The sequence below is a fragment of the Vicugna pacos genome, chromosome 31 (assembly GCF_048564905.1).
Source record: "Vicugna pacos chromosome 31, VicPac4, whole genome shotgun sequence".
NCBI lineage: Eukaryota > Metazoa > Chordata > Mammalia > Artiodactyla > Camelidae > Vicugna > Vicugna pacos.
In genome coordinates, this window is record NC_133017.1 from 23,657,068 (window position 1) to 23,669,665 (window position 12,598).

At 40.3% G+C, this 12,598-nt stretch overlaps 1 protein-coding gene across 4 annotated transcripts in view; it reads right to left on the reverse strand.

Annotated features, from left to right (window-relative positions):
- Positions 1-452: 452 nt before the first annotated feature.
- Positions 453-12,598, reverse strand: part of LOC102543114 (serine/threonine-protein kinase MRCK alpha-like) — a 55,870-nt gene continuing 43,724 nt past the window's right edge. For all 4 annotated transcript variants that reach the window (XM_072952713.1, XM_072952711.1, XM_072952710.1 and 1 more), the window contains 5 exons: positions 11,933-11,995; positions 8,709-9,305; positions 3,591-3,688; positions 2,043-2,127; positions 453-691 (listed from right to left, as the gene is read on the reverse strand). In XM_072952713.1, the coding sequence (XP_072808814.1) occupies positions 561-691; positions 2,043-2,127; positions 3,591-3,688; positions 8,709-9,305; positions 11,933-11,995 (974 nt within the window). In that variant the 3' untranslated portion in view covers positions 453-560. The remainder of the gene's footprint in view (positions 692-2,042; positions 2,128-3,590; positions 3,689-8,708; positions 9,306-11,932; positions 11,996-12,598) is intronic.

A 12,598-nucleotide genomic window follows, 5' to 3' on the forward strand; every position in this document is an offset into this window, starting at 1 on the left:
ATCTTGAAGTTTTTGACTGAAATCACACGGCCGTTAACCGCCACAGACATCAGAGAAGCTTCGTCCTATTATGTATATTTTTGTGTAACTTTTAGAAGAACCAGCGTTACTCTGAGAATGTTTTTATTTGTAATCCAAAGAAGGTCAGCATATTTTTCTACCTATTCAGTTATAGAAACTACCACTGAGTGATGGCTCATTAACAAAGGTTCTCTTCGAGTCAAAGGCAGGCACGTTCAGGGTCAGAGAGCAATCAATCCACGTGCAGCGCAAGAGTGTTCGTTCCTTTGCAAAGTGACTGAGGGACGGACGCTCTGTTTGCATGACGCAGCGGCTCACATGCCGAATTTCAGTCATTCCACCTTCACAAAGAAACGCAGGCCACTTCCATTCTTAAAGGTTTTCTTTAAAGTCGCACCCAAAAATAAACACGGCGCTGCTGCGAACAGATGTCTCTGCCCGAGCTCCATAGGTTTATTTCTTTCCTTTTCTTCCAAATTACAGCAGACACCACGGGGTCATCGGGTGGGCCCCCCCGGCCCACACGCGAGGGGGTGAAGTCACAGCCCCGAGGACGGCTTCGCTTTCCCTCTGGGGACCCTGGAGGAGGAAAGCCGCTTGCCGCAGACGTGTCGGGTCACCTGCTTCTGAGGATTCTCTGATGGTCCGGGAAACACCAGCTCATCTCCATCTACACGTATTTTAAAACAGACAAAACAATGGCCTCCTTTAAACTGTTAAGATGCCTCCCATCTCCCATCCCTTAACCTTATGTTTTCTCACGTGAATCCCACAAATGCACACATGTCACACCACTCTGGTTTTTTAAAGTTAGAGATGGACGACTGTGGCGAATTTATCAAGAGTATACACAGAGCGTCCACGAACAGAATTTCACATTCATTTGAAGCCATCCTTAAAAACAAATCCTGCGTGACATTTATCTCTAAGACGACATCATGTCACTAGAAGGAGGAACAGTCGTCTTGGTCTCTTTCCACTTTGATTTGCCCTCTTATTTCTGTGCTGCGTTTTTCTCCTACTGGTTTTTGTCACTAAAGGATATCAAAATCGTCTGCTACGTGGCAGGGTAAAGTGTAAAGGGCGATCATTGTGCAGATGAAACTTTTTGCAATTATTGTAACCAAGCAACGCATTTCTCCTGGAGGTGAGAGCCTCTGCGCGCTGCCTCCTTCCATCGTCTTTAGAACCCGCAAGCCCACGACCAGCTCTACTTTAGGTCTTTACATCTAGAAACCAACAGACCTGTCACTCAGAAACCCGCAAAACTGTCTTACACTCCAGAAAGAAAATAAAGCAGCTTGTGGTGGGTTAAGTGGTGTCCTCCCCAAAGATTCTAAAGTCCTAACCCCTCCCCTCAGGCAAGTGAACGTGAATTTATTTGGAATTAGGACCTTTGCTGATGGTCAAGTTAAGATGAGGTCATGGGATGGGCCCTAAGCTAATATGATTGTGCCCTTATAAAAAGAGGACATTTAGACACAGGACACACATGAACTTATTTACAAAACAGAAACAGACTCACAGACATAGAAAACACGCTTCTGGTTACTAGCGGGGAAAGGGGAGGATGGAGGGATAAATGGGGAGTTTGAGATCTGCAGACACTAACTACCATATACGAAATGAATAAACAGCAAGGTCCTACTGCACAGCACAGGGAACTATATTCAATACCTTGTCATAACCTATAATGAAAAAGAATATAAAAAGGAACATACATGTGTGTAAACTGAACCACTGTGCTGTACACCAGAAAGTAACAAAATATTATAAACTGATTTTACCTCAAATTAAAAAAAAAAGTAACTGGAGTGTGCCACAAGTCAGTGCTTTTATCTACAAAGTTATCTGGGGATAAAAGAGAGCCACCCTTCGTCATGAGCACATCCCGGTCTGGCAGTGAAGGGCCCAGGTGCCACTGACAGGCCCTCTCCCCTCGCTGGCTCTGCGGCCCAGGGCCGTCAGCTAGAGGTGTGGGTTCTTAGCAACAGGTCTACTAAAAAGAAGTTGTTTCTTACCTGTCTTCTTATTTTTGAAATATATTAATCTAACTGTCTCCAAAAGTAAAATATTTAGGGATCCTTCACTATTCAAGGGTCGAACCTAAAATAACAAAAGACACGGTTACCATCTTAACACAAACTTGTGAAAAATTAAGCTGTGAGACTATTTGTTTATACATAAAAAATTAAGTGGAAGGATAGTCTATTTAAACTGCCCCCTCAAAATAACGGTGTCTCAAAAGAAACACAGAAAAATATCACTCAAAGGGAATAAATGGTGTTAAAAACTCATATTGATAAAGTTTCAGAAATTTGAATACCCTAGGTTAAAGAAATTGGAACATTACTGACTTGAATAGAAATACATTTAATTTCCAAAATGACTTTTTAAAAGTTATTAGTAACTAAAAGTTTATCCTGAGATGCATCTGCCTTGTGAATTCATTGTATCAAACAGCAAATGTGACTGATTCATATTTAGAATGCTGGAAATGTGTATTTTAATGTTGTATACAGTGGGACAGTCCTTACAAAAGCTTTTCCCACTGCTGATGTGGTTTAAAGTGGAGCAGAATCTTCCAGGGCACCTAAAAGGAGGGGCTCCAACCTTTTTTGGTGAACTCGGCATAATGCTGACACTCCAACCTGACCAAGATAACATACAACGAAAAGGAAACACGTTCCGATCTCACTTCTAGATATTGATGCAAATAAGACTTTTCCATCAAACATCAGAAGATAAACTCCATGTGGGTCCTCTGTACGATTTCTCCTCCCCTGAGTCACTGTGGACTCTCAAGTGTTAATAAATAAAAACGCTGTCAACTTTGTGTGTATCTCCCTGGGGAAAAAAAATTAAGTGGAGCAAAATCTCACACGTAACTGTGACTATTTCGTCCATCCTATTCCTGCATCAGCTCCTTCTGGATGAGTCATGCTGTGTACAGGCCACATGTTCCAGAATTTAATTATTCTTAAACCTTCGGTGGTTTGATGAATTCCATTAAACCACTTCAGTTGGCTCTTAACGAAATAGCAGGGTTTTTTTACTTTTAAATTTTTATCTGTATTTTAAATTATTTGTGGTAGAGATAGAAATTTTTTTTATTTTATTGTGAATCTGTGAAATCCTGATTGAGAATCCTAAAACACAGCTTTGGTAATATACTTTTCCTTTTTTTTTTTGCCAGTAAAATTTACCTTCTCAGGATGCAAGATTATTCCAAGTGAACGTTAGTGATACATACAAGCAACTAAACTGAATGTGGGAGGTAACATCCATATTGTATAATGTAAATTTTCATCTTATATTGTCTGTATAAACAGTACGTTTATTTATATCATGACAATCCTACTTTGAATAATGCAACTAAATATCGCAAAATAGCTCTTGTACTAGTAATAAAATTAGCCAATTTGATTTCGGTTGGCTAGTTTTACTTTTAGTTAAGCCTCCAAATGACCAAGGACTCGTTAGCAAGCCCAGCAAATGCACAGCAGAGAAGGCCTGCCTCCGTTTTCCGTCTGTAATTCATCAGTCACATGGTCTCAAGGTCAAATCACCTTCTTGAGGGGGATGGTCTGGATCCACTCCACGGAGTTCACGTCAAAGACGTCCACCGCGTTTTCACTGTACACCGAGAGATACGGGGCCTTGTAACCTGGGAGAAGGGGAGGAAGCGACAGCAAGCGTGGGCTTCATGGTTCGTTTTTTCAATCGGAATTTTCATTAGCATAATTATAGATTCACATGCAGTTGTAAGAAATAATACAGAAGGATCTCTTGCTCACTCTGCCTGGTTTTGCCCAATGTAACGTTTTGCAAAACGAGCATGCTGACATTGATAGAGCTAATCTATTCATCTTCAGGCAGATTTTCCCAGTTTTACTAACACTAGTGTGCGTGTGTGTGTGTGTTTATGAAGGTCGATGCGATTTTATCCCCTGTGTAAGTTCCTATACCCAGCGCCACAGTCAAGATACAGAACAGTTTCAAGGATTCCTAATGGTGCCCTTTGATAATCCCGTCTATCTCCTTTCTACCTCCCCCTCCTTCCTTAATCCCTGGGAATCAGTATAACTTGTACTCATTTCTAAAATTTTGTCATTTCAAAAATGTTCTATAAATCAAATCACACAGTATTCGTGATTAATTATATCTGCTAAGCCCATATACATTGGGAAAAAAAAAAGCCATCAGGTTGGAAATTGAAGAGACTCTCATGATAATATTCTAATTATCATAGAGTAGCTGCCTCAAAATCTTTTTTTTTAAATAGACAAGGCTGACATAAATAAAAACAGCAAATAAATGGTGCACGTGGGTCAAATTACAAAAATCTCCCGAACATCTTCATCTAACAGCAGCTTTAAGTCATTTCATAACATTTCAAAATCTGTAGCAGCTAAACCAGGTCGGCTCACAAGAAGAGTACGGTATGAGATTTAAAAAGTGCGTGTCAAAAAAAAAAAAGAAAGAAAGAAAGAATAAACAAGAATGAAAATGTGGACATGAAATTATAAAACACAACTGGGAAATTTCTGCTGTTGCTGATGGCTCTTCTAAAATTATATTATGTATATTATAAAATTATAACATTCTAAAAAATTTTTTTTAATTTTTAAAAAGTATGTGTGGAGAGTGAAATTAATGAACAAAGCAGTGAAAACTTCCAGCCAGTGACATTTTTTGGAACTTTCTATTTTATTAATAACAACTCTTTATGAGTCCTAAACACTCACCTCACCATGAATATATCTCCCCATTAAAACAACAGCAGTGTAACCAACAAACCTTCCTATGCTCACGTGATGCCATCTCTCTCCTGTTTCCTGTAGCCAGTTCTTGAAAGTGTCATTCACCTTTCCTGTCCTCCACTGCTCAGCCCTACCGACACCTCCGTCCATGGCAATCTGACCTGTGCCTTAACGTCTCCATTAAAATGGCTCTCACTGCAAGCCATCAACCATCAATGGACACATTTCGGTCTTTGTCTTACTTGACAGCTCAGCGATCCTTGCCTCCCAGAATTCTCCTTCTCAGTTTCCTTTATGGGCCTCTTTCTCTCTGACCATCCTCCTAATATTTGCATTTCTTGGTCCTCTGACCTTCACCCTTTTCTCTTCTCGCTCTGTCTTAACTCTCGCACCGGCAGGACAAACTCGGCATGTCCAAGGAATCATGCTGACGATGCCAGAAACCAGTCACTGATTTCAGCATTACCAGGAGTGAGATGACCAGACATCGTGTGCCCTGACGTGCTTCCACGTGACGTATACAAAATTATACCTAGAGTATTCTTACCGGAGCCTTCAAAGCTCATTGTCAGTTGTAGAAAACTCAGGATGTCGAGGAAGAAGTTAGAAAGCACCACGAGGAAACAGACAGATCCAGATTGCAGAAAGTCCTGTGGAACAACAGATCAGCGGCACAGACCACCACCCAAGATTATGCGATACTTAAGAGAGAACTACAACATGCAACATATGGACCATTTTTAGATTCCGATTCCAAGAAATGCACTGTCAAAAGAGATGTCTTTGCAATAATCAGGGATATGTGAATATGGACTATTAGGTGATAAACAAGACTCACTGGTAGTTTCTTCAGGGGTGATAACAGCAATGTTTGGTGAGAAAGAAGTCCGTATTTTTAGAGATGAATGCTCAAGTGTATAGATATTATAGAAAAGAATGTCTGGGATTTGTTTTCAAGTACTTCAACAACACAACAAATGAGGGGAAAAGTTAAATGATCAAATCCGTTCCCCTCCCGCCCATCTGAATCCTTTCCACCTCGTGTTTTATTAGCTCGGCAAATATCAGTGGCATCCACTCATTTGCTCAAGAAGGAAAGCTGAGAATCCCTCCTGATTCTTTCATCCCTGAGCTTCCGCTTCTGATCAAGTGTGAAGTTTGGTCGATTACAGCTCCTCCACATCCCTCCGATTCTCTCCTTTCCGTCCCAACTGCCTCTACCGCACGTAATTTTAACCCACAGTTTCTAAAGTGACCTGCCTCCCAGTTGGTCCCTTGGGCTCCAGCCTCACCTGGCATTATCTTTAATCTCACCTTTGGAACCTAGGGATTTTTCTGAATGCAAATCTGTGTCAGTGCTTCTCTGACCTGGCTCACAAGAACCTTTCCACTTGAACCCCACGCCTCACGAAACACAGCGTGGCTGGCCTCTTCCAGTTACGGCAGAGCTGTCTGGAATTGGACTCACCCTCCCACCATCCATAATTCTAAAACTAAACAAAACGTACAAAATTACTCTTTCTAAGAATGGATTCATGGACAGCACAGGGCTGCCCTCCTTAAAAGAAGAGAAATGCGTGAAGTGGGTTCCACGTGCCCCTATTTTTCTGCCTAAGGGGAACTCTCCAAAACTGCTACGTAGGAAAACGGAGCCTAAGCAGAGAGCTGACGTTTGCCAGGCAGAGGAAACAAATTCTAACAGGCCTGAAATCTGCAAGGCGGAGCACACAGAGGGAAGAGACGTCCACACGCAGAAGACGTCCCAGAAATCCACGCAGCGCTGCCCTCGACGTTCCGGGCCAAGTTCAAAGCTCCACGTGGACAGAGCAAGACTCCACGACACCCGCGGGGAGCACTGAGAGAGGAACAGAAATTTCACAGGCAGCACAGTGCTGGAAAGGCTTTCGATTTCTGACCCAGGCAGAGCGGAGAGACATGGGTGAAAACCCTGGGCGTTCAGCTGAGACCCAGAAAGGCCATCCTTCGGCTGTGATGACTAAAAGAAAACCACCCCAACGATGTCAAAACCCAAGTCTCAGCCAATCTGAACCAGTCCATCAGCAGATCAACTGCCTATCAGAACAAAACACAGAACACTCTCTAGAAAAATACGTAACACAATCCAGAGTCCCTGTATCATAGCATTCATAACCTCCAGCGATGGATAAAAATAAACAGATGTGAAAAAGCAGGAGAACAGCATCCTTAATCCAAAAAAAAAAAGAAAAAGTTTAATAGAAGCAGACCCACAGATGCCATATGTTGGAATCATTACAAGTAAATTTAGAAACAGTTCAGGACTTTGTGAAAAATATAAACAAATTAGCCAAGAGGAGAAGTTCAGCAAAGAAGTGGAATTTTTTTTAAGCACTTGAAAGTGGAGAGCAGAAGAAAGTAATGCCTGAAATGCTGATCGATTCCTCGACAAAACAGGGGGAAAAGGTTAGCAGAACTGAAGACAGAGTCAGTATCAATTACCCAAACTGAAACAGAGAAGGAAAAAAGGGTTTTTAAAAATCAGAGCCTCAACAATTTGTGGAAGGAATTCAAGAGGCCTAACATACATGTAATTGAATCTCCAGGAAAGAGAAAATAAGGGTTTTTTTTTAAGAAAAGATAATGCCAAAAGTGCTTCCAAAACGAATGAGGTATCAATCTTCAAATCCAGAAAGGTTTGAAAACCCTTAGCAGAATATACACAAAGTGAACACATGATTGTCAAATTGCTGAAAACCAAAGACAATGAGAAGATCGTGAAGGCTGCCAAACAGAAAAGACATGAAGGCCGACAGTAAAAACAGTTGATTTCTCATCAGAAACAATGGGAGTCAGAAGACCAAAGAATGACATATTTAAAGTGTCAAAAGAAAAAGAAACTCCTCTCCTCCTTTTTAAGCCAGCCTTCCCTGACACCCCCAGTTTAGACCACGCGCCCCTCTTCTGTGCTTCTGCACAATGCTGAATTCCTGGGTCACAACACCTGCTTAATTACTGCTCTCCTGTCACGATTGTGATCTCCATGATGACACAGACCATGTCCATCTTACCGTGTTTAATATTGCACCCTTATCCTTTACCATGGTAAACGCCTCACGTTAAGTGCTCAATGACTATTCTTTAACTGAATTTTTAAAAGGCTATATTTAACTTATAAAATGATGGCCTGTAACAATAAAACATCAAATGGGTTCAAGTGATCTAGGAGCATTATACGTATAAGGTAAAAAGTAATTTACTTAGTAGCTGTTCCTTATGGTTAATGAATGCCTCTGTGATTTTCATTGATCATGAAGACACCTTTTTAGGAGCTTGCAAAAGATAACAACTTTGAGAATATAGTCAAGGTAAATTATCCAACGGATATAGTAAAAACTTAAAGGCTAAGGTATTTCACATAGACTTAGATATAACTTCTTTAGAGCTATTCACCTTAAAAGGCAGAGACAACTTAGGAAGCATATTCAGCAATGCTGTTTTCAAAACTAAAACCCATCATGGGGGAGGGTACAGCTCACTGGCAGAGTGCATGCCTAGTATGCACGAGGTCCTGGGTTCAATCCCCAGTACCTCCATTAAAAAAAATTTAAATAGATAAGTAAACCTAATCACCTCCTCCCACAAAAAAAAAAAAAAGAAAGAAAGAATTAAGTACATGAAACCTATCATTAGAGGGGGAGGGTATAGCTCAAATGGTAGAGCACATGCTTGTCACGCACAAGGTCCTGGGTTCAATTCTCCAAAAATTAAACACGCCTAATTACCTCCCCACCACTGCCAAGATAAAACAAGTAATACAATAATAAATAAATTGAAGACCTTTACAGAACCTATCATTAACAATATTTGGCCATAGGGTATAGAACTGCAATAACAAGGCTGGAAAGAGAGAGAGAGACAAGGAAAGAGATTGCAAGGTGGCCTTACGGCAGTAGGTTGGAACTGCTGGCCACATCAGCTCAGTTGGCCTAGATCTGAGGCCCCTGCTGTCCGTGTAAATTCCAATGCTCTTAAAACATAACAGATACTCAATACTAGAGATCTCAATGGCACAGAGAGCATCCACCGGCTGATGCGCAATGAACGACAGTGTCGGGTCGTGCGCGTGCAGCATCCTACATGGAGCTCCTTCTCTCCTCAAGGGGTATCTCAGGAACCCCGACTGGAATCCCACACACAGCTGCTCGCTGCAGACGGCCATCCACTGGACGTTGGCTGGGGTCTGGAGCTCTCTGAATTTCCTGTGAGACATTTTCTGGCTCTGAAACAGCTCATAGCAGAAGACTTGGCTTTTCCTAGCTACACAGAGGCACGTCTGAGCCCCCTGGCACACTGTTCCGGAAGCCATGGTCTGGCACCCTCTGGTTTCTGCCAGTTTGTGAACATCAGTCTTTTGTCCATCCAGAGCTGACATGGGAAACAGGCACACGTGGCGACTTCGCCCCGAGATCACTGCAACCATCTGGCCATGGGGGATGAGCTCAATCTGATGAATCTTCTTCATGTCACCCACTCGAACAATTTCTACACAAATGAACAGATTTGTAAGTAGCTGTCCAATCCAAAATAATTTCTACTTATTTAATTCAGCCGTTCTCCAAGTTTTACCCAAAAGCAATTAAGAAAGATCCCAATACAGACTGAGATTTCAAAATGCAGAACAGATAAACAAGATGATACTGTGTAGCACAGGGAAACGTATACAAGATCTTCTGGTAGCCCGCAGTGAAAAAAATGTGACGATGTATATATGTTCAATATGTATGTTCATGCATAACTGAAAAACTGTGCTCTACACTGGAATTTGACACAACATTGTAAAATGACTATAACTCAATAAAAAAAGTTTAAAAAAAAGGTCCCAATAAAAATGATCTGATAAATTTTAATGTCATTAACTTGAGTAATTTCTCTACAAATAAGATGGCAAGTCAACTTCAAATTAGCAATGTTTCCTTACTTTTTAAAATGTCCTTATTGAGGTATAATTGACATATAACAATATACTAGTTTCAGATGTACAACATAAGGATCCAATATTTGTATATATTGCCACATGGTCACCTCAATAAATCTAGTTAACATCCAACACCAGACATAACTACAATTTTTTTTCTTGTAATAAAAAATTTTAATATCTACTCTCTTGGCAAATTTCAAATATGAGATATAGTATTATTAACTATAGTCACCTTGCTGTAGGTTACATACCCAGGATTCTTTTATTTTTTTAACTGGAAGTTTGTACCTTTTAAACCCCTTCACCCATTTTGCCCACTACCCCTACCTCTGACAGCCACCAATCTATTCTCTGAATCCATGAACCTGTTTGTTTAGATTCCACATATTAGTGAGATCATATGGTATTTGTCTTTCTCTGTCTGATTTATTTCACTTAGTTTAACACCCTCAAGGTCTGTTTTGTCCCAAGTGGAAAGATTTCATTCTTTTCATGGCTGACTAATATCCATACACACACACACACACACACACACACACACCCCTTTATCTATTCATCCATCAGTAGACACATAGGTTGTTTCCATACCTTTACTGTTACAAATAATACTGCAATGAACATGAGGGTGCAGGTATCTTTCCCAGCTAGTGTTTTTTCAGAGTAAAACTCCAGAAGTGGAATTGCTGGATCATATGGTAGTTCCTATTTTTAACTTTTTGAGGAACTTCCATACTGTCTTCCATCTGGCTGCTCCAATATATATTCCCACCAACAGTGCGCGAGGGTTCGCTCTTCTCCACGCCCTCACCAACATTTGTTATTTCTCGGCTTTTGGATAACAGCCATTCTAACAGGTGTGAGGTGACATCTTATCGTGGTTTGGATTTGCATTTCCCTGGCGATGCTGCGCACTTTTTCCTGTACCTGTTGGCCACCTGTATGTCTTCTTTGGCAAAATGTCTATTCAGATCCTCTGCCCACTTTTTAATCAGATTGCTTAGTTCTTTAGATATTTTGGAAAGTAACCCCTTATCAGATACATGATTTGCACACATTTTCCCCCATTCAGTAGACTAGCATTTCATTTCATTGATGGTTTCCTTTGCTGTACAGAAAAATGTTTTCCTATTTTTAAATTCTTTCCAATTATTACTCCAATAGATTTAAGTCCGGTTCTAATAAAATCACAGACATAACCTCAAAGGGTAGGTCTGAGAAGGATAAAAAAAGATACGAAGAGAAGGATAAGAGATCAAAAATCACATGGATTTTAAAACAGGTACTTATTCCAGAGATAATATAATTACCTTAATAATAACATTAGTGTAATAAAGCACTAAACTTAGTCCTAAGATTCCAGAGAGCAAGATTCCAGATCTCTCAATGTCTGACAAATGGAAACATATTACTTCTTTTAGGAAAAAAGTCCTATTTTTTTCTGGCAATAAAATGACCTCTTTTTTACACAAATGTTTGTTGAGTGACTACTATGTGCCAGGCACTGGCTAAACGCTGAACAAAAGAGACAAGTCCCTGCTCTCATGCTGGCCCCTGTGGACCTTCCATGGGCCTCCTCACCAGGACTGGGTCACCCACACAGCATGGGAAGCCTTCAATGGAGACCACAGCTAATGTCCTTCAAATGCACGTTCTTTTTTATCTCATGTACATTAGAATGCCAGACGTCCAAGAGAAAAACATCTATATTAGTATGCCTCCTCTTCATTTCATCTCCACCCCATTTCTCCCTCCAACAACCATGACATCCGAACAAAAATAAACAAAACACAAGCCAAGAACTCTGCTGTCTTCTCTCGGAAATAGCCAATTCCTGGCGTCCCTATTTGTGGTGTCAGCTTACTAATGTCGAGAAGGGGAATCAAGCAGAAATGTGTTGTCTTTCATGCACCAACGTGAAGACCATAAACTAAGACCTCACAGTGCACGTGTGATATGAAATCACTTGTGAAGCTAATGCAGACTCTGGTCGGGTTATAGATCCCTGAAAGCACGAAAGTCATCATTTGACTCGAATGCACATCAAACCAGACGTGGAAAATTTCTTTTACAGGAAAAAAGGAAAAAAATCTGATAATATTATTATTATTATTATTATTATTATTATTATTATTATTATTATTATTATTATTAGAGTTCCAAGTTATTCCAGGTCAGTAAAGACTCTCCTTACCGTCGATGGTAACGTGGACAACAAACAGCCCTTCTTCATTTCCCAGAGCGATTCTTTTGTGATCTATATTTGACACATAGATAAAAATGTCAAGGATTTTGGGGGGCAAGCATTAAGTGAAGTTAATAGGATACACTGGACAAATTTATCGATGTTAAAAAACTTTAGAAGACAAACTGAATACATACATAGCAACATTACAGTGAAAAGAAACATAATAAGAATAATTAATTTGCGCTACGATTTTTCTCTCAGATTACAGAAGTAAGCATAACAAAACATTATTTCTCTCAATTAGAAAGCTCATAATAAAGTAATCTTTATGGACACTCAAAAGAAGTATAATATTCAAGTAACAATATACTTTCAAATTTGCTATTAATAAGTGATGTTTCATGAATGAAAAACGTTCCTAAATGAATTTATTGGTGACCTTGGCCTGAGCTGTCACAGCACAGGGTTGGGAGGTGTCAGAACATAGGGAGAGCGAAAACTTTAAGTGCAAAGGGAGCATTTACTGAGTGAAGGTTCTGAGTACAAAGCGCAGGACTACGTATATTAGCTCAAATCATCGCCACGACTGAAAAACTGGGATTATCTGCATTTAATACATGAAGTTTAGTAACCAGCTCCATGTCACCCAGGAGTAAATAGCTAAGCGGCCCT